This window comes from Hevea brasiliensis, chromosome 1, assembly GCF_030052815.1.
Source record: "Hevea brasiliensis isolate MT/VB/25A 57/8 chromosome 1, ASM3005281v1, whole genome shotgun sequence".
NCBI classification, from domain to species: Eukaryota; Viridiplantae; Streptophyta; class Magnoliopsida; order Malpighiales; family Euphorbiaceae; genus Hevea; species Hevea brasiliensis.
In genome coordinates this window covers 120,022,285-120,042,766 of record NC_079493.1, presented here as the reverse complement: position 1 = coordinate 120,042,766, position 20,482 = coordinate 120,022,285, and the positions used below count along the sequence as shown (strand labels likewise).

The 20,482-nt window shown below is 32.4% G+C and overlaps 3 protein-coding genes, 1 long non-coding RNA gene and 1 pseudogene across 8 annotated transcripts; 1 reads left to right on the top strand and 4 right to left on the bottom strand.

Annotated features, from left to right (window-relative positions):
- Nucleotides 1–3,013: 3,013 nt before the first annotated feature.
- LOC110649144 (uncharacterized) lies at nucleotides 3,014–4,504 on the bottom strand. The gene is made up of 2 exons (XM_021803578.2): nucleotides 4,104–4,504; nucleotides 3,014–3,790 (listed from the first exon to the last, which is right to left on the bottom strand). Exons 1-2 carry the CDS (start codon nucleotides 4,303–4,305, stop codon nucleotides 3,177–3,179), a joined length of 816 nt encoding a protein of 271 aa, XP_021659270.2. The 5' UTR covers nucleotides 4,306–4,504; the 3' UTR covers nucleotides 3,014–3,176.
- Nucleotides 4,505–7,189: 2,685 nt separating this feature from the next.
- Nucleotides 7,190–8,541, top strand: LOC110649146 (transcription repressor OFP14-like). The gene has a single exon (XM_021803581.2). It carries the CDS (start codon nucleotides 7,290–7,292, stop codon nucleotides 8,151–8,153), a length of 864 nt encoding a protein of 287 aa, XP_021659273.2. The 5' UTR covers nucleotides 7,190–7,289; the 3' UTR covers nucleotides 8,154–8,541.
- Nucleotides 8,542–8,652: 111 nt separating this feature from the next.
- LOC131169164 (uncharacterized) lies at nucleotides 8,653–12,823 on the bottom strand (annotated as a pseudogene).
- Nucleotides 12,017–19,197, bottom strand: LOC110649145 (regulator of telomere elongation helicase 1 homolog). Of its 4 annotated transcripts, none has more exons than XR_009149937.1 (5): nucleotides 18,068–19,197; nucleotides 17,193–17,246; nucleotides 13,103–13,130; nucleotides 12,559–13,013; nucleotides 12,017–12,484 (listed from the first exon to the last, which is right to left on the bottom strand). XR_009149937.1 is itself a non-coding variant. In XM_058149409.1 (5 exons), exons 1-4 carry the CDS (start codon nucleotides 18,146–18,148, stop codon nucleotides 12,913–12,915), a joined length of 264 nt encoding a protein of 87 aa, XP_058005392.1. In that variant the 5' UTR covers nucleotides 18,149–19,197; the 3' UTR covers nucleotides 12,017–12,594; nucleotides 12,883–12,912. The 4 variants fall into 4 exon arrangements, 3 of the variants coding, with proteins under 3 accessions (XP_058005392.1, XP_058005389.1, XP_058005385.1); XM_058149409.1 differs by having other exon boundaries at nucleotides 12,017–12,594; nucleotides 12,883–13,013; XM_058149406.1 differs by having other exon boundaries at nucleotides 12,017–13,013; nucleotides 18,068–18,932; nucleotides 19,031–19,197.
- On the bottom strand, nucleotides 15,299–16,352 carry LOC131181362 (uncharacterized). 2 transcript variants are annotated; one of them, XR_009149939.1, is made up of 4 exons: nucleotides 16,154–16,343; nucleotides 15,847–15,904; nucleotides 15,668–15,772; nucleotides 15,299–15,349 (listed from the first exon to the last, which is right to left on the bottom strand). It is a non-coding gene; the product is annotated as an uncharacterized LOC131181362 (long non-coding RNA). The 2 variants fall into 2 exon arrangements; XR_009149938.1 differs by having other exon boundaries at nucleotides 15,305–15,772; nucleotides 16,154–16,352.
- Nucleotides 19,198–20,482: the final 1,285 nt, after the last annotated feature.

The following is a 20,482-nucleotide window of genomic DNA, read 5'->3' as shown; positions in this document are numbered from 1 at the left end:
CCTTCCAGGATCTTTGACAAGACTCATTCTTGGGTATAGATTGGGAAAAGATAATGGAGTTTTGAGGTTTCTTTCATCTCTCTGTTATAATTTCTTGATATTCAATATGTAATTTTCTTTTTCTTTACGGTATATTAGAATTATTTTCACTTTGTTCATGTGTTTTTGGCCTCTTCTTCATTTCTCCTTCTTGTAACTTAGATCAGAAGTAACTGAAGATGCTTTTGGATTTATGCCATCCTTTTCTTTTTTTCTGTCTTAGTAAATTTGGAGCAACTTAACCTAACATACCCTCATGATAATAATCTAAACAATAATGATGACTAATTAAAGAAAATATTTAACTATTAATCTCTAAGTGAGCAATTGACTAATTAATTAAGTTATAACATTTTTTTGCAACTTCAAGAAATGCTTTAATTATTAAAAAAGAATAGGTCATTGGCTCTTCAAAGTGTTCCTTTTTTTGTTCTTATCTCTTGAAAGGCAGTGATCAGTGATTTATAGTTTTTTATTAGATATATAAATTGGGGGGTGTTGCAGCTTGGTTTGAGCTTACTAATTATTGCAATTATAATAATCATTTTGCTTAGTGGTCCAGAAGTTGCGCAAGAGTGGGGCACTGTACCAGCTGATGTTCTATATAACTAATACGTGGGTGCATGTGCCCCATTCACAATGGGATTAATGAATAGGCCTTGACATTTCCATTATATATGCATAATCCTTGAAATTTACAGGGGAAATTAAGTTAAATGTTAAATATATTAAATTTAATTATATGCATATGTGTTTTTGTAAAGAAAAGCCAAGAACAGCTTCCAGTAGTGCTTTAAATGGACGACCCGTTTGTTATGGTGAAATCAAGGTCATTTTCAAGCAAAACTGAAAATGTTTCCTCCTCATCATCTTCTTTTTCATCTATTTCTTGGGGACAATTCTTGAGGACATGCAGTGAGCTGATAGCATACGGGGCAAGACAGTGCATGTGCACCATTCCTGTCACACAGGGACCCAGCTGTCTCATTAAAACTGTATGCTGATTCTGATTTCAGTTCAAACTAGTAAAAGTTGTATATTCCTAGGGTTCACACTCCATTTCAGCCCCCATACGAAGGTCCACAAGCAAATTACAATGGTAGAGGATAGCCTACTTACCCTGTCATGGAATTAAAAATTCCCATTCAAAAAGCACTTTTTTTAGTTTCCTAACTACAATTCGGTTCGAGGATCCTTTCAAAATAAGCAAGGGCAAGCAACTCACATGTGGATTACCACCAAAAAGACAAAGTGGGCAAAAATCAAACTAATCCCAAGTTGAAAAGAAAAGGCCACCAAAGCTAAAGTAGAGAATCTCATATACTAGGATGGTGCTTGCCAAATTATCCTCCTTTACCTTTAGGCCTTTCCCAAGCTAATTAGATCCCAAGATTATAAAGGGAGAGAGCTAGTAGCTATAGCCTGAGCCTTCAAACTTTGTCAAATTTTTTGGGGTTGCAATTTTAAGCATCCCAAAGCAATTCCCTATAGTGGGTCCAATACAGAATACCTTTAAGGTGCTGCATACATGTGATATACCTCACCAGGAGTCCTACAGACCGAAAGTGGAGAATATATGGTTCTGGATACTTAAAGTCAGCCAAAAAACAAAGAAGCTGTATTGTTATAAGTTGCTTCTGCAAGTTAAATTATTGCATTGAAACTAAGTCTTCATTGCACCAACTGCTGGATTTATGGTATCTGTACTACTGGTTTGAAAACAGAGCAAACGACAACTTGAATATCAAGTTCACCTACTAAGGTTGGCAACAAACTCATTCATTGTTCAAGATAAAAGTTGGTAAAAACAACAAGAATAACAAACTCTGAAAAGAAATTAACTAACTATCTAGGGACACCCAGAAAATGCTTCTGATTTAAATTGAAATAGTTAATCATTACTAAGATAAATATTGTTTCCCCTGTTATATTTTGTCACTTGTTGTCCCTTGTAGTTGTTTCAGTGCTTTGCCAGATAGATTTCTGCAACTTAACAGCAAAGTATTAAAAGAAAGAAAAGCAAATTATCAATTAATCATTTTTTTGGCTCCACTGCACTATTGCTATGGGAAAAACTAGACAACTAAACCAAGGATGATCATTACATATAAGTGGTCAAAAATTCATGAGTAAAAATGGTCCCCCAATTCATTGAATGAATTTGAAGTAAGCCCACCTAGTCACCAACAAGATGATCCGTACCAGCTGGGGTGCTTTAATAATTTGGGAGGACATCTACCCCACCCATTTAAGTCATTCATCAATCTCACCTGCTACTCTTTTGCATTATTCTTCGTGGCATACTTCTACATCAAGTGAAATTGACAATGGTAATTAACTTTAACTATTCCATGTAAAATAGGTTAAAGAAGGGGAAAAAAAAAAAAAAGCATCCAAGCCTTTGGTTAGTTGTCTAGAGTTGCTGTTCATTTCTTTCAATCTTAAATCCTTGGTCTGTTCATCATGACCGGTGTAATAGCAACCCAACAATTTATACCACTTTAACACTTAGCATTATGGTTGTACATGAATAGGATAAAGTAACTAATAATTAATCTCATATCCCCAAACAAGTACTATCATGTTATGAGTTTCCAATCAGTAAGCCGCTCATATTTTTTGAGCAGCAAACATACAAGCACTTTTATGGATATTCTTGCATTCATGAATGAAAAAACTTAAAACATAAGCTCTAATAATTGGCCTCATAAAACCAAATATTCAAAGATATAGAAACTGAAAAGACACCGGTATTTATTTTCAAGATTTGAACTCACTATCTCTGAAGTTACGACTTACTGCAAAGCAATACTTACCTTACCTTCACACCAAGGTAATTAAGCAAATGCGAAATGCATATAAATAAGAATAAAATTAATAGAAGAACTCACAATAGCATGTTTGTATGATGCAAAATAGGGGGCTTGAAATTTTATTCACAAAGATTTTTTTTAACAGAGATTAGGGAAGGCAATAACACCAAAGAAAATGTAATGTTCATTGAAACTGGGAAAATATATAAATGAATCAAAAGAGATCTCAACAAAATTATTTTCTGGCTGCACTGCCTAGATATTGTATATGTGCAGCCAGAATGTTAAAATTATATTAATCAACCTTTTTATTTGTAGCCAAAGCTACACCAGAGAGAGGCCACAGATGACCACAACCAAATAAATACTGCAATCAATTAAGAGGCCACAAATGGCCTGGTACAGGACCAAACCTCTCTCCAAGATCTTGACTGCTTTAGCCCAGTTATCTTCTTCTTCCTGAGCTTCATTTCTTTCTTTCTCAACCTCCTCAGAGTCATTTCCATTCTCTCGAAACAATTGAGCAAGCACAATTGTTACATCAGTTAGCAGGATTATGTAAAAAGGCCTGGAGGCAATGAAGTTCTCTGAACTCAGAATGTCAAGTCCAAACATTGGATAATCAATGTAAGATATAACCACTAGAAAAGCTATAATGAGAGAACAATTAGCTCGCGTTCTCTCAGAAGCTATAATGCAGGAATTTATCCGTTTGGAAGAGAAAAAATTTGGGGGAGGTGATGCCTTTTCAACTGATGGTGTGATCCCAGAAGCCTGCTGCTCCAATTTCGTGATGGAGTCAGGACTTGTCGCACTTTTCACCAAACGAGGTTCCGCTTGGTTTCCTCTATGGAAGTTTCTCGCCCCTGGATATTCATTGATGGTCCTGGTTTTCATGAACTTGGAACCAGAGTCATCTTCTTTTTCCTCAGGACCAGCTGCAAACATGCACCCATAAATGAATAATCCAACATCTTGTTTTCAGATGACCCAAAAAATTTTTCACCATCAAATAGAATCAAATGCTAAATCTAAATCTACCAGATCAAGAAAATTGTCCATCAACTTCATATTTTTTTTTTCTCCAATGGTTTGCATTAAAATTAACTCAATAATGCAAATATAAGTTATTTAAAAAAGAAATAATTGCAAATCCAAATTATCATCAGCCTGATTCCAAGATCAATAATAATGAATCATTCAGGGAAATTATATTATTATACTAATAAACAGATTTGTGAAAATGGGTACCCTTGATTTGAGCATTATCATTAGGAGAGAAGATAATTGATGGGGAAGATTCTGTGTGTGCATGATGTTGACGTTGAGTTGATGATGATGGAAGCGACGGCGATGAACTGAGAGTTTTGACTTGGCCTGTGATGAGAGCCATGCGATCACTCCCTCTCTCCATGATTTTTCTTCTTCGTTCTTGTCTGACATCGCTATCCATATCTTTCTTGCCAAGCTCCCAATTCTGCCTCACACCAAGCTTCTGCCTTTGAAAATCGTCCTTTCAGTTAGTTATTTCTGTTATGTGAGAAACGGTGTCGTAGTGAAAATTGCATTTCCAGTTTATATTATCTCTTCTACTTCATTAGACCAAAATAGAATAATTAGAAAGCTCAAAGCCTCAATATATATTATCCCAAGAACCGAATACAAGAGATAGATCTAAATCCGGCAACCCTAAAAAGGATTTGCAGAAATTTTTGAAAGCCTTCTCTCACTCAATACATGAAGCCTCCCATTCACCCTGTAGAACAATTAATTATTTATTAGGCTTTAGAAAAGATTGAAGTTGTTTTGCTAAGGGTAAACTAAACTCTATTAAGAGCAACCCTCGGCCACTTTTCAGAGGCAAGCAATGCACACTTATTATTATTATTATTTTATTATCCAGGAAAATTATTATTTAGTGATTATATTTTAATAAAATTAATTATTTGATCATGTATTTTAAAAAATATACTATTTAATTCATATATTTTGATTTCGTTAAACTATTTAGTCCCTTCGTCAATTTTCAAGTAGATAATATCAATTAAACTGCTATTTAGTACATTTATTTTAATGAGATTAATTAATTAATTCTTATATTTTGAGAAATGTTCCTATTTAGTTAATCTATTTTAGTAAAACTAATTAATTGGTCCTTATATTTTGAAAAAGAAAATATTTTGAAATACATATTCTTTGGATAAAATGAAAATTTTTGTTTGTAGATATTAAATCTAATTATTTTTGTATTTTCTCTGCTTAAAAGATAATTTTTGTTGATTACTTATAGTTCTATAGGGGAATTGATTAATCTTTTTACGTAAACAACTTGTACGATATTTTATCAAAAAATGAAAAACAATGAGATAATAAAAAAGAGAATGGTGCAAGTATAGAAGAAATATGGAGAGAAAGAATAAGAAAAGATAAGAGAGAAAATAAGAGAAGGAGATTATGATAATTTAGACATAAAAAGTAATTATAAAACTAAATAGTTAATAGAATCAAATTATATAAACTAATTAATGTGTATTTTTTAAAATATAAGAATTAATTAATTAGTTTCACTAAAAAATATAGACTCAATAGTAGTTTAATTGGCATTGATTGATGAAAAAATTAATGCAGAAACTAAATAGTTTAACAAAAGTAAAACATAAATACTAAATAATGTATTTTTTAAAATACAGAAACTGATTATTAATTTCATTAAAATTTATGAATTAAATAATAATTAATGATTTTTTTATATAAATAATTGCCTCTTATCATAAAGAATATTTTGAATTTTCCAAACATTCCAAATTAAAAAAAAATTCTATAAGCACTGAATTAGAAAATACTTGTATTTTTTTTTTCACTTACATAAATATGAAATTTATTTTTTATAATGTATAAAATGATTCACATATATATATAAAATAAATAGTGTGTATTTATATAACTAGTAGGATATTCATTTTAATATTTTATTTTATTTTATTAATAAATAGATTAGAGAAATAAGAACTTAAATATGAATTTATCATGTGACTGGTATATCTTTATTTATTGGATCAAATTAGGTTAAATATTTCATTCTGATCATTTAAAGCTAATATATAAATCTTTAAAACTTTAAAATATTTTATCTATTTATGAATGTAAAGAGGTTAGAATGAATCCATTTCATTGATAGCAAAGATTAATAAGGGTTAATTAACCTCTCGCATAGATGAACTCTTAGAACGAAGCAAAAGGTAACAACCTATAGCTAGCTAACTGCTTATAAAGTGTTATAATAGTAATAATAATATATAATATTTGGACCTTAATAGAGTGTTAATTATTATTTAAATCATATATTATAATAAACACTATATATTTTATAACCACCGTACAAAGCCATGCATGGTGGCATGCTAGATGACCTATTCTGCCTGCACTTGACTTTATCAAATATATATTTACTCTATTACAATATTTAAATTAAACTTATAGTTCATTATATATATATATATATATATATATATATATATATATAATATTATTGAATAAGACATAAGTTTCATTTATCTCATGAAAAATGACTTATATATATATTTTTCATGAAATATATTTCTTTTTTCATGAAAATATTTTCTATTATTTGATTGTAGAATTAAATTAATGATATTTATTTATTTCATAAAAAATATTTTTTATATATAAGTCATTTTTCGTGAGATAAATGAAGCTTATGTCTTATTCAATAATATTAATTTTTTTAATAGCTATATATATATATTTGTTCACATTTTAATAAATAAGATTTTTAAAGTTTAAAAAATAAAAAATGACTTCATCTTTTAAAAAATAAAAATTAATTTTCTTAAAAATAATTTATTTTTCCTTTGATCAGGAAAAATTTTTCTGTTGATCAATTTTTCTGAGTGTCCCAAACACTAAAAATTTTAAAAATTAGTTTTTAGAAAAATATTTTTGTAAAACAAACAGAGTTTTAATTAGAGAGTAAACTTTGACTATAAGTAGAGAAATTGAAATCTATAACCAACTTTAAACATTTTAAATATTAATACCACAAGCAAGAATAGTTAGAAAATATGAAGTTAATACAACTAGATTTGTCAACACATTTAGCTAGATTCACAATTACTTCAGCTTTCTTTTTTGAAATTAACCCTAATTGTGCAGTTTAATTGAGATCATCACCACTCAACAACCCAAAAGTAAAATTTTCCATAAAAAGGTAAAATTTTAAAAATATGCAGCATTTAATATAAGTGGTTTTTTTTCCCCGAATTTATATTATTTTATGGATTAAAGAAAACGCATTTTTCAAACCTCCATATCTTATGTCTTAACTCATCACCCCCCACCACACCATCACCACTCAGCCATTGTCTTTTAGCAGATAACTCTCAAAACAAGCTACTCCTCCTAGTTCAATACGAGAAAATGCCAGCGAAACTCCACAAGTCCCTCCATGCTTACCTCTCTAAGATCAAACCCCCTACTCCTCCTATTTCTTTTTCATATTCTAAGAACTGGGTTTTATCTGGCTGCAGAAACCCCAAGACCCCATCATTTACCACTGATCGTAGCCTAAACGTCGAGGGACACAACGATAGGGATGGTGCGGCGACACTCTCCGATATTGATCGCTTCCTCTTTGAGAATTTTAAATCTCTTTATATTAAAAACGGCGAGGATGATCATTACCCAAAGAAGAAAAGTGAAGAAGGAGAAGAACGACAAGAAGAAGAAGAAGATGGAGATTATGATCAAGTTCGCAGTCCACGCTGGGTATTATATCACGATCATGATGAATTATCCCCTAGGTTCTATGACATACCACCGGACCTCTGTGGGTCCCACCGATTCTTCGTCACCGCTGGCTCGTCCAGATCGCTCATCGAGGAGGCCCGGTCGAGTCTGACCGCCACCTCCGTGGAAGGAGAATCAAGTTCAACCTCAACCAGCTGCAACACCATAATTGACTCTGCGATAAGTTGTTCTAATAGTATTGACGTAAAGAACATAAACGTTGCACTTCCTAACGATTGTGTCGCACTAATAAAGTACTCTCGGAGACCGAACGACGATTTCCGGCAGTCCATGCAGGAAATGGTGGAAGCAAGATTACAAGAGAAAGGGAAGGTGGGTTGGGATTTCATGCAAGAACTTTTGTTCTGTTACTTGGACTTAAATGAAAAGAAGTCACATAAGTTCATATTGAGTGCTTTCGTGGATCTTATTGTGGGTTTGCGTCGACGTTCCGGTAAAGTTCCAGCGAAGCCACGGAGGAGGAGTAGTTGTTGAATTGGGAGTGAGAGGAGGAGGAAATTGAGGAATGTTACGTAAGATTTTAGTTATACTACTGTTTTTGGCCTTATTCGCCTAGTCCTCACATGCAATATGCATTATTTATGCGTTGATTAGTAAATTTCGAGACCAAAATACTTTAATTTAAGATTTACGATTTGTAATCTTGTGGTTTTTGGTGAGAGATTGCAGATGGTCTTGTCGGTTGCTTGTTCCCTGGTGATTCACTAGGGATTCATGGATGGGATGTCATACATGAAGAGAGATTTGTCTCAACCAACTGTCTATATTTATGATTAATTTACAATTTAATTAGAAATACAAGCTATAGATTTTATAAGATGGGTACTTTATTTTTTAGGTAAGATGAAGCTCCCTTTCAAGATTCATGTTCTGTAATATAATTTTCTTTTACCAAAATTCATATGATTATACTGTGTTTTTCATGATCCATCTGGTCCCTGCACCTGCAACTAAAAATTGGAAAAATTATCACTAAACAGAATTGAAACTCAGTTTCATTGATCATTAACAAAAGTTTCTTATATTATAGATGCCCTGCTTTAACCTTCTAAAGCACCATTTAAGTACATCCAAAAAGGAAATCAGAAGGCTCAAAACATTTTCTTTTTGGATCAGAGAAGACGAACTACTAATTTTGATGCATTCAATTGCAGCCTCGATCCCAAAAGCTTCTTCAAACTTGTATACAAACGGTAAACTTGTTCTGCAATAAATAATAGGCGACCGCAAATTCTTTGCTGCACTATAAAAAAGGAAGCAATCAGGGAGATGGGAGTCCTTCAAATTTGATCTCTACATTCATCACAGTTACAGGTGCTGTACTTGACTATATATCAGCATAGCTTGTTGGCTTTGATTCCAAAAACATTGTAAAAAAAGTATCACTTGTCAGCCAAGGAGTGTAGCCTTAAACCAAATTACAGGAAAAAGTTTCCTTATCCCTTGGTGACATTAACACCACACCATAAGCCTACAGGTTAAGATTTCCAGGAATGGATAAACAATTAGCTGCTTGAATATTCAAGTAAAGAATCAAATATACCAATGAATCAGAGAGAACAATTACTTACTACTTGTACTGCAACCACACGAGAAATATGGATTCCAGTAAAAGAATTGCTTATACAATTCAAATGCTTCAATTGGCAGTTTTAGATGTGGCCATACAGTTTCTCCAATCACTTATGCTGCACTGCATAAATGAAAATTTAACTTTCCTTGAACATATATATATATATATATATATATATATATATATATATATATAGTTAGATTCTTCTATGATATGCCAATGGACCCAACACAGAGAAAGAACCACCCCAAAGCCCCAGCACCCTCTAGGAAAAAGGTGAAAGACCCTTTAATTTAGTCCTTTGGGATGCTAAGAACAATTATGCATGCCCACTTGCCTATCATATAGCACATGCACAGGCATGCATGCAAATGCCAAAGATACCCAAGAAATTATCTGCTAAATCCTTTTGTTTAAAAAAATCTTTTTGCTTGCTTGATAACATCTGAACTATGATCTATTAACCCCAGGAAACACCACCCCATCCACGACTTTATGTTATCATTATCTAGATGCCCAAATTCTCTTTAATCTGAAATTCTAGCATCTTATATTCATCTTAATTACTTCTTCATCTACTCCTAGATGTAATACAATTACATTCCATACTCTAGCCAAACACTGCTTGCATCCATCAGTCATTACTCCAGTTTCATGAAGAACTGTGGTCAAGATAATGCAATTCACACTTGAGACTTATTGCATGTTGCAACTCTACATATCAAAAAATAGAAAGTAACAAGAAAAAAATAGCACATCTATAATCAGCATATACACTCTGCCAGAACATAGTGGCCATATTAATTCTTCATTCCTATACCTTGGAATATGCAAAGTACATACCCAATTTAAATTTTTAACCCAAAAGTATCATCCATGAAACAAAACCATACACTTACTACAAGGGTACACCCAAAATAAATCTAATATGGCACCAAAAGAGTCTCGGACTTTGGACTTTTAAGTATACTACATGAGTAGATTCCTTACTTTGGTTATATAGTGTTTCATCATTTGCTTCAAGATAGTGCTCGTATAAAGAATGATACTTTGTAGGAATATAATCCTTGAATCTGTTAACAAACACAACAGTAGAATGAGATCCTGATATGAATCAGCTATTAGCAATAAAAGATAATATTTACTTCCAATATTACTGAAAAGTTAATGCATAGAGAGACAGAGAAAGATGATAAAACAAACACCCTCACTTAATTGAAAAATAAACACCATATTATCGAGTCGATGATAGCTCTCACAATACAATATCTTCATAGAATGAAAAACAGAAATAGACAAAAAGCTAGGACCAGATCCAGACATCCAAGTAAAAACTTAGAACCAAGTTGGCAATCTCTATATAAGGACAGGTAAAGGTAACTCTAACAGACCTTTTAGGAAAAGGATGCGTATCTGGTCCTGAAAATAATCTCACAGTAGATTCTAGGAGATATAAAGTTGAGAAATTGTTAATATAATTAGCTCCAAATTTTACCTAGATATGCTACTGCAAGATAGAACACAATGAAAAGAAATTAGCAGAAATAGTTCTGACAACTCAAATGCAGGGTCTACAGGGAAGATGCACTCCAACAGAAAGCATATTGACAAAGCAAGTAAACCTGCAGATGTCGTGGGAGAGGACTTTTAAGCCTTTTGCTACACTAACTCCAATAATATGTTTAAAAAATATATTTAAGAGGTTCTGATATGGTATTCAACCCAATAAAAGGTATAGCTGCTTGTCTAAAGTTGGAAGAAAATCAACAATAATTTAAAATCTGAAAAGAGGCTAGTAGAGTTGATATCAATCTAACCACCACATCCCACAGCAAAACATGATGATAGAAAATTGTATTAATAACCATAAGCTATGGTACAGGTTAATCTGTTTCACGGTTAACATGTTGAACAGCCTGTATTTATGTTAAAAACTGGGCAAATGACATTTTTTTCTGGCAGTTCCTTCACCAGCATCAATTAATGCCACAAGTATAAATTCTTCATATGCCAAAACATTTCACCTGAATCAGAAATGCAGATCCTCTTTTTTCCTCGTCGTCCTCATCACTACAAGGTACCAGAGTAGTGTGAACACCTTGTTTTTCTGAGCGAGGAATTCTGAGTCCTCCTGTGCAATACCATGATCTCTACATAGCAACACCGAAACAACTTGAGCGTTTTGCCTGCTTCCATCATCAGAAATCTGCGGATTCTCTGGTTTCATCACCAAAGTAAAAGAGGAATAAGGATTAGTTGAATGTCACCTTTTGACACTAGATGAGTGCTCCTGAGTATTTTCTATCCGGCTCTTTAATTCAAGCTCCAAGTTAAATCCTTTATGCTTCTTTGCAGTATATGGTACAAACAATTTCTCTCTGCTTGGGATTTCATCCAATAAACACTTGCCAGTCAAATCAATTGTCTTGTGATTTTGATGTTGCATATTTTTCCTCCCAAAAATTAGCTATGTTTTCTCATTACAGATTAGACCACTTGAATTCTTCAATTTGAAATCCTGATTTTCCTTGAAAGTAGTGAGAGATGATCAATTAGCAGGAAGAACCTCCTCCAATTGCCTCAAATCCTTGTCTCTTCTAACATCAAGTAAAGAGGACAATGATTTCATGGTGTAACTCTGATCCGTTGGTGTGATCTGCAGATACGATCGGGCAAAAGTTCATGAAAGATATAAATATTATCTACAAAAAAATATATGCACATGCTGAAGAAAATTGAAAATTTACCGAATTAAGAACCAGGTAAAATTAGTCCACAGATTGTGAAGTTTTCACCTCCCTGGCACTTTCTGCACCAAAGACATCACCAAGTCAAGGCATAAATTGTTTTTGTTTAAAAGACAAGAATGGAAGACTTAATTCAACAATGAAAAAGAATGAGATATCTTTCCACTGCATAGGTTCAAGCCTCTACAAGCATATTTTGTTTTTGGTTGAAATATATTATTCTGGTTTCAGGAACGAGCACCCAGGGTTCCATATCAGTAGGGCAGCTCACCAATGGCAAACAGAAACTGCCAATATTATTAAACAAACAGAACAGAGCTACAGACAGAAAGCATAGTAACAATAAACTAGTAATATCATTTAGCACAAAGATATTTTATCAATGTCTTCACTTTGTATTGACTTAAGTTTTGTGGGAACCTGCACTCCTCCATCTCGAAAAAAGCAGCTCAATGTAAAACCACATCCCCAAATTTGGAATGACACTGAAAAAGCAGAAATAGGTACATGCAAAAGCTTTGTAGACCAAAATCAGCATTCAAAAGCCTACAGCTTGTACCTTGATATGAGTCTGTATCCAGAGTGATATTTGTGACTGAGAATTTGAATTTGAAGACCTGTTACATTTTTAGAAGTTTAAGCAAGAACCACAAAAATCTAAAACCACAATCATGTTGATCAACACTTCACAGCAACCACAATTTTGACCACCAAATCCAATTTAATCTAATGTCAACTACAATTTTGAAAGTGATTCATAAAATCAGTAAAAACCATAATAAATATGATGGCAACCCATTTGAAGATTGGTCATATTCGTACATTTTAGTGAATGGTTGGACAAAACTAATATCATATATTTCAGGGGGAGAAAAGATAGAACCTTTAATCACAGAAAATAATTGTGCTATAATCATAGCGGTGACGAATTACTCATCCAACAGCCTGATTTACAGTTCTTAATGCTTGTTGACTTTACCAATCTTCTCCACATAGAATCTGTAACTTCAGCATCTAATCAAATAAGCAGGAATACAGTCAGCAGCTTTAGGCATAGATCCTCAAAAGGACATGTCCTACACGATGTATATTGTTCAAATTACCTTGCATGCCTCCCCTTGCAAGTGCAACTGTTCATCAAGAACTCGCTTTAATCTAATCTGCCATACATAATATGAAATATGCTATAGCACAAATTATAATGTAGTAAAGTGACTAGCAAAATCAATGTAGTTGATATTCATGAAAAGTGCCATCTTAGATCGAGCATAGCAAGGATAAAGATAGTATCTTTTCACGTAGGACAGAATCATTGTTATAGTATCAGCAAATACAGAAACCAATTCCAAGCAATGTGTCCCCAGTTTTTTTTCTCTCACATATTTGTGAAGTAGCATCTAAGAATTAAAAAACTACCAAAAAAAAAAACCATACACTTACTACAAGGGTACACCCAAAATAAATCTAATATGGCACCAAAAGAGTCTCGGACTTTGGACTTTTAAGTATACTACATGAGTAGATTCCTTACTTTGGTTATATAGTGTTTCATCATTTGCTTCAAGATAGTGCTCGTATAAAGAATGATACTTTGTAGGAATATAATCCTTGAATCTGTTAACAAACACAACAGTAGAATGAGATCCTGATATGAATCAGCTATTAGCAATAAAAGATAATATTTACTTCCAATATTACTGAAAAGTTAATGCATAGAGAGACAGAGAAAGATGATAAAACAAACACCCTCACTTAATTGAAAAATAAACACCATATTATCGAGTCGATGATAGCTCTCACAATACAATATCTTCATAGAATGAAAAACAGAAATAGACAAAAAGCTAGGACCAGATCCAGACATCCAAGTAAAAACTTAGAACCAAGTTGGCAATCTCTATATAAGGACAGGTAAAGGTAACTCTAACAGACCTTTTAGGAAAAGGATGCGTATCTGGTCCTGAAAATAATCTCACAGTAGATTCTAGGAGATATAAAGTTGAGAAATTGTTAATATAATTAGCTCCAAATTTTACCTAGATATGCTACTGCAAGATAGAACACAATGAAAAGAAATTAGCAGAAATAGTTCTGACAACTCAAATGCAGGGTCTACAGGGAAGATGCACTCCAACAGAAAGCATATTGACAAAGCAAGTAAACCTGCAGATGTCGTGGGAGAGGACTTTTAAGCCTTTTGCTACACTAACTCCAATAATATGTTTAAAAAATATATTTAAGAGGTTCTGATATGGTATTCAACCCAATAAAAGGTATAGCTGCTTGTCTAAAGTTGGAAGAAAATCAACAATAATTTAAAATCTGAAAAGAGGCTAGTAGAGTTGATATCAATCTAACCACCACATCCCACAGCAAAACATGATGATAGAAAATTGTATTAATAACCATAAGCTATGGTACAGGTTAATCTGTTTCACGGTTAACATGTTGAACAGCCTGTATTTATGTTAAAAACTGGGCAAATGACATTTTTTTCTGGCAGTTCCTTCACCAGCATCAATTAATGCCACAAGTATAAATTCTTCATATGCCAAAACATTTCACCTGAATCAGAAATGCAGATCCTCTTTTTTCCTCGTCGTCCTCATCACTACAAGGTACCAGAGTAGTGTGAACACCTTGTTTTTCTGAGCGAGGAATTCTGAGTCCTCCTGTGCAATACCATGATCTCTACATAGCAACACCGAAACAACTTGAGCGTTTTGCCTGCTTCCATCATCAGAAATCTGCGGATTCTCTGGTTTCATCACCAAAGTAAAAGAGGAATAAGGATTAGTTGAATGTCACCTTTTGACACTAGATGAGTGCTCCTGAGTATTTTCTATCCGGCTCTTTAATTCAAGCTCCAAGTTAAATCCTTTATGCTTCTTTGCAGTATATGGTACAAACAATTTCTCTCTGCTTGGGATTTCATCCAATAAACACTTGCCAGTCAAATCAATTGTCTTGTGATTTTGATGTTGCATATTTTTCCTCCCAAAAATTAGCTATGTTTTCTCATTACAGATTAGACCACTTGAATTCTTCAATTTGAAATCCTGATTTTCCTTGAAAGTAGTGAGAGATGATCAATTAGCAGGAAGAACCTCCTCCAATTGCCTCAAATCCTTGTCTCTTCTAACATCAAGTAAAGAGGACAATGATTTCATGGTGTAACTCTGATCCGTTGGTGTGATCTGCAGATACGATCGGGCAAAAGTTCATGAAAGATATAAATATTATCTACAAAAAAATATATGCACATGCTGAAGAAAATTGAAAATTTACCGAATTAAGAACCAGGTAAAATTAGTCCACAGATTGTGAAGTTTTCACCTCCCTGGCACTTTCTGCACCAAAGACATCACCAAGTCAAGGCATAAATTGTTTTTGTTTAAAAGACAAGAATGGAAGACTTAATTCAACAATGAAAAAGAATGAGATATCTTTCCACTGCATAGGTTCAAGCCTCTACAAGCATATTTTGTTTTTGGTTGAAATATATTATTCTGGTTTCAGGAACGAGCACCCAGGGTTCCATATCAGTAGGGCAGCTCACCAATGGCAAACAGAAACTGCCAATATTATTAAACAAACAGAACAGAGCTACAGACAGAAAGCATAGTAACAATAAACTAGTAATATCATTTAGCACAAAGATATTTTACCAATGTCTTCACTTTGTATTGACTTAAGTTTTGTGGGAACCTGCACTCCTCCATCTCGAAAAAAGCAGCTCAATGTAAAACCACATCCCCAAATTTGGAATGACACTGAAAAAGCAGAAATAGGTACATGCAAAAGCTTTGTAGACCAAAATCAGCATTCAAAAGACTACAGCTTGTACCTTGATATGAGTCTGTATCCAGAGTGATATTTGGAACTGAGAATTTGAATTTGAAGACCTGTTACATATTTAGAAGTTTAAGCAAGAACCACAAAAATCTAAAACCGCAATCATGTTGATCAACACTTTACAGCAACCACAATTTTGACCACCAAATCCAATTTAATCTAATGTCAATTACAATTTTGAAAGTGATTCATAAAATCAGTAAAAACCACAATATTTGAAGATTGGTCATGTGCGTACATTTTAGTGAATGGTCAGACAAAACTAAAATCATATATTTCATGGGGAGAAAAGATAAAACCTTTAATCACAGAAAATAATTGTGCTATAATCATAGCGGTGACGAATTACAGGTCCAACAGCCTGATTCACAGTTCTTAATGCTTGTTGACTTTACCAATCTTCTCGACTTAGAATCTGCAACTTCAGCATCTAATCAAATAAGCAGGAATACAGTCAGCAGCTTTAGGCATAGATCATCAAAAGGAAATGTCCTACATGATGTATATTGCTCAAATTACCTTGCATTCCTCCCTTTGCAAGTGCAACTGTTCATCCAGAACTCACGCTTTAATCCAATCTGCCATACATAATATGAAATATGCTATAGTACAAATTATAATGTAGCAAAGCGACTAGCAAAATCAATGTCATTGATATTCATGAAAAGTGCCACCTTAGATCCAGCATAGCAAGGATACAGATGGTATCTTTTCACGCAGGACATAATCATTGTCATAGTATCAGCAAATACAGAAACCAATTCCAAGCCGTGTGTCCCCACTTTTTTTTCCTCACATATTTGTGAAGTAGCCTCTAAGAATAAAAAACTACCAAAAAAAAAAAGATGTTTACATAAAGACATAAAACTGACTGATGTAGTTAGAGACAAGTAGAAAATCAATTATCAAAATAGTGTAACATTACAAAATAAAAATTTCAAAGTCGCACTTACAATCAAAATAATTACACTCACAAGCAATAAAACATAAAATCAGGGCAAAAACAGATTGATTCATCAGAATCAATGTCAGCAAAAATAACCAGAATGAAAATGGGACATCAAATGTTTAAACATCCTGGATCTTTAAATGTTCAACGAATCATCGCACTATAGCCTCAGGTATAATGATGGTGATGGATGAATAACATCTTGAGGACAAACAAAGCAACATATTTGAGGGCCAGAAATTTAACCTAATCGTATTCAAACATGTAAATGAGGCGTCATTGGGTATTATTGCTCCCACTGCAAGTTAACACTAAAGCCTAGGGAAAAGTAGTATAACAGTAACAGATCATTGAACCTTAGGATCATTCCTTGAGGCAAAGGGCATAACAATAATCACTACAGCTCTTCCAGCATGATCAACAAAATCCAATCCTTCACTCACCTGACAAATTAGTAACAATCAACCATGGCAGGCAAGCCTGGACACTGTGACAAATTTTCGTGTTACTCTATGAAGTTAAAATTTGAAGCAAACATGATTGGTATTTAGCAGTCAAAACACCATTTATAAAGCAAGAGATGCCAAGCAATGACAATTCCAGAAATGCAAAATATTTGAGGAAAGATCATGCAAGAGCAAGACAACATTAATGTATGCCAGATACCCATCAGCAAATATACACCACAGCTATACTGTTGATTTATCAGTTACTTCTTAAAACTTTAGTACTATACTATCAGGTGATTCAACATCCACATAAGGATCACAGAAAGAAATGCCACTTGGAATTTTATAAAGCTAGTGGATAAAATGCAGCGGAGAGCTTAGTAGACAAAAAGCAGCTGGCAATGTAATGGACTCATATAGCACCCAAAAACTCATTTCAACTATTGATACAAATCCAGAGTAAAATATTCTCAAAGCCATTGATAGAAAAATCCTTGGATTTTTGGTTGTTTAGATTAGAGAACTTCTATTTTTTTTATTTAAGCAATAAGTAGTCATTGAATTATGAAATAGATGTCGCAATATTCTAGAGGCTTCACCAAGAAAAGTGACACAAGCGTCAACAGCTACAGAACAATATGCATCTTAAAAAGATCATGTCATCATGAAGCGTTTCAAATGAAGACTTCCAGTAATAAAAGAATAAAAACATTTTGAAGCAAATATCTCTGCATTTTCATAACTCAGTGCAGCGTATAGAAGTTTTCCCGAGCACCACAAAAAATAGTTCATCAAAACTCCAAACAAAGACATACCTTGCCATGACAAACAGCAAAAAGAACTGCATCAGAAGTGGAGGTATCTTTCAGCTTGGCCAAGCCAAAACACACATGCATACGCCCAAAAAAACATGCTAAGAGATTGCAAATGATAAATATTTTGAATGATGATACTTGAACTTGCAGATAGCGTTAGTTGCTTCAATTGCCAAAGGAAACAGTGAAGATTGTCTAGGTTCTACAACAGGTTTCTAATGTTTGCATATTCTTTCCATATTGTTGTTGAATTTTGCTTGACTCTGAACCATAACACATAAATATACTCGATAATGTATTCAGAAAGTCTTAAAATGCAAGAATTCAATTGAATTCAAATTTGCTCAATTCTCATGTTTGAAACCTCTTTATTAGTGTGAATCTTAAAGGGAAAAAAGGCCTTTTGGAAGAATTGGAAATCATCTAGGATTGATTTTGCAATAATTCAATTTATTCAGTTCAATGGTTGTGAGGCACATCAATGAAAACCAAAAACACCCTTGAAAACAGATCTTGTTATTATAAGTAGCAGTAGTGCAGGAAATTACATAAATCCAGTTCATTTTTCAATTATTCCAAACACTAAAATTCAATTGAATTTTATCATTTAAGAACTATTCCGAACCTATGAATTCTATCATTAAGTAATTGAAAAGGATTCTAGTAGTAGAACTAAATTAAATTTTATCCCGCGATTTATCCCAAAAAGATTGGATATCTACAGAATTACGGGAAACAGATTTTGCAATACAACTGATCATGCTTGATGCCTCACCACATTCTTCTAGCACCCAAAGCATTGCCAGAAGGTAGTAAGATGGAAACAACATGAGCAATCCATCATGTACAATTCGAGCAAAATTGACTGAAACATAAGATTCATAAAATCCAATAATCACTCAAATAAGATTCAGATATGATAACTGAGACACTATTATTGCTTTTCACAATTGTGTTACATACCAATAGCATTCCCAAGCTCCTGATTGTAATCTATTGAATCGCGACTTCTATAAGATGAGTTGAATGGACGCCCTGACGGGCCAGCTGGCACAACACCAGCCCATATCTTGAATAACTCGCCGGAGCTGGCTGTGAGTTCCCGAAGTATAAAAATAGGCCTGCACCTTCACCCCTTGTTTGGATCATGTGGCATGTATTGGATTATATGGCTTTTATTGTTAAACAATCGAGAAAGACGACATAATACAATATAGTTTCATTTTTTTTTTTTAAATGATATGGTATAGAATAATAAATATGAAAATTGTTTTAAATATATAAAAAGTTATTTTAAACTTTACTTGTACACGAAGGGTTTAAATTATTGAAAATATATCTATAAATCTTTAATTTTTTACCTATTATATAATTTACCTCCTAATGTAGTGAATCAATAAAAAAAATTTAGATGAAAAATTCATTTAAAATATATTTTTAATTAATTTATTAATATTATAAATTATATATCTATTATTAAAAAAACTTTTTGAGTATATATATATATATTGATGATAAGAAATAAAAAAAAAAAAAAGGAAAAAAACTGTAATGTGAGAGATAATAGAGGACATGCATATATAAGATATTGAAGATTTTTTTGTTGAAGGTAAAAACTAAAAATGAGAAATAAAAAACGTTTTTAAATAAAAAGAATAAGTTATAATTAAAATTTTATAAATTATATAAGTATAAAATTTGAATGTAAAAATTTTAAACTACCTTAAACTACTAATTTGATGATTTGAAATAGTTAATAAAATATCACTTTACAACTTAAAATTACCATTCTCTAATAATAGTATTTATAAACAAGTAATATTACCATAACATACATTATAAAACTATTATCCAAACAAGGTGTCAAAGTTAGATGGCATATCATTAGATTTGGTTCCTGCAATCCGACCATTCCTTTCAATCTTACCTGTAATATCTTAATTTTTTTTATAAATATTAACATTATTTTAATATTATATAAAACTTCATTATAAGTAAGATGATTTATTAATAAGTTTATTTAATTTATAGTTAAATAAATTATATCACATAATATTAAGTTATATTTAATCTCATTATAAGCTAAGGAATAAATAATTTATGTATTTGATTGCTTTAATATTATTTATTTATTTTAATATATTTTATAAGATTATTTTGAAGTCTTGAATTTAATCATTTGGAACAATTAATTTTTATTATAATTTTATGTTTTAACCTTTTTAAATTTAATATAATTACTATTATTATTAGTAATATTATTATTTAATTAATTATGTAAGAGTTTATTTTAAAATACTAATAGTATTCTTGTATTATATTGATTAGAGATTTGATAAAAGCATTTTTTTAATAAACTAGTATGTATTTAAATCTTTAAAGGTATTATTTTTCATGTATAATAATTTAATATAT

What these genes read in the sequence shown, in the direction of transcription:
- LOC110649146 (XM_021803581.2), top strand. Translation starts at nt 7,290, where the DNA reads ATGCCAGCGAAACTCCACAAGTCCCTCCATGCTTACCTCTCTAAGATC.
- LOC110649144 (XM_021803578.2), bottom strand. Translation starts at nt 4,305, where the DNA reads ATGGATAGCGATGTCAGACAAGAACGAAGAAGAAAAATCATGGAGAGA. An exon ending in TGATAATGCTCAAATCAAGG is followed by an intron (nt 3,791 to 4,103) that starts GTACCCATTTTC and finishes GCATGTTTGCAG; the next exon opens with CTGGTCCTGAGGAAAAAGAA.
- LOC110649145 (XM_058149402.1), bottom strand. Translation starts at nt 18,148, where the DNA reads ATGCATGTGTGTTTTGGCTTGGCCAAGCTGAAAGATACCTCCACTTCT. An exon ending in GAAGAGCTGTAGTGATTATT is followed by an intron (nt 13,131 to 17,192) that starts GTTATGCCCTTT and finishes TCTTGATGAACA; the next exon opens with GTTGCACTTGCAAGGGGAGG. An exon ending in TGCAAGGGGAGGCATGCAAG is followed by an intron (nt 13,014 to 13,102) that starts GTAATTTGAACA and finishes TTATTTGATTAG; the next exon opens with ATGCTGAAGTTACAGATTCT.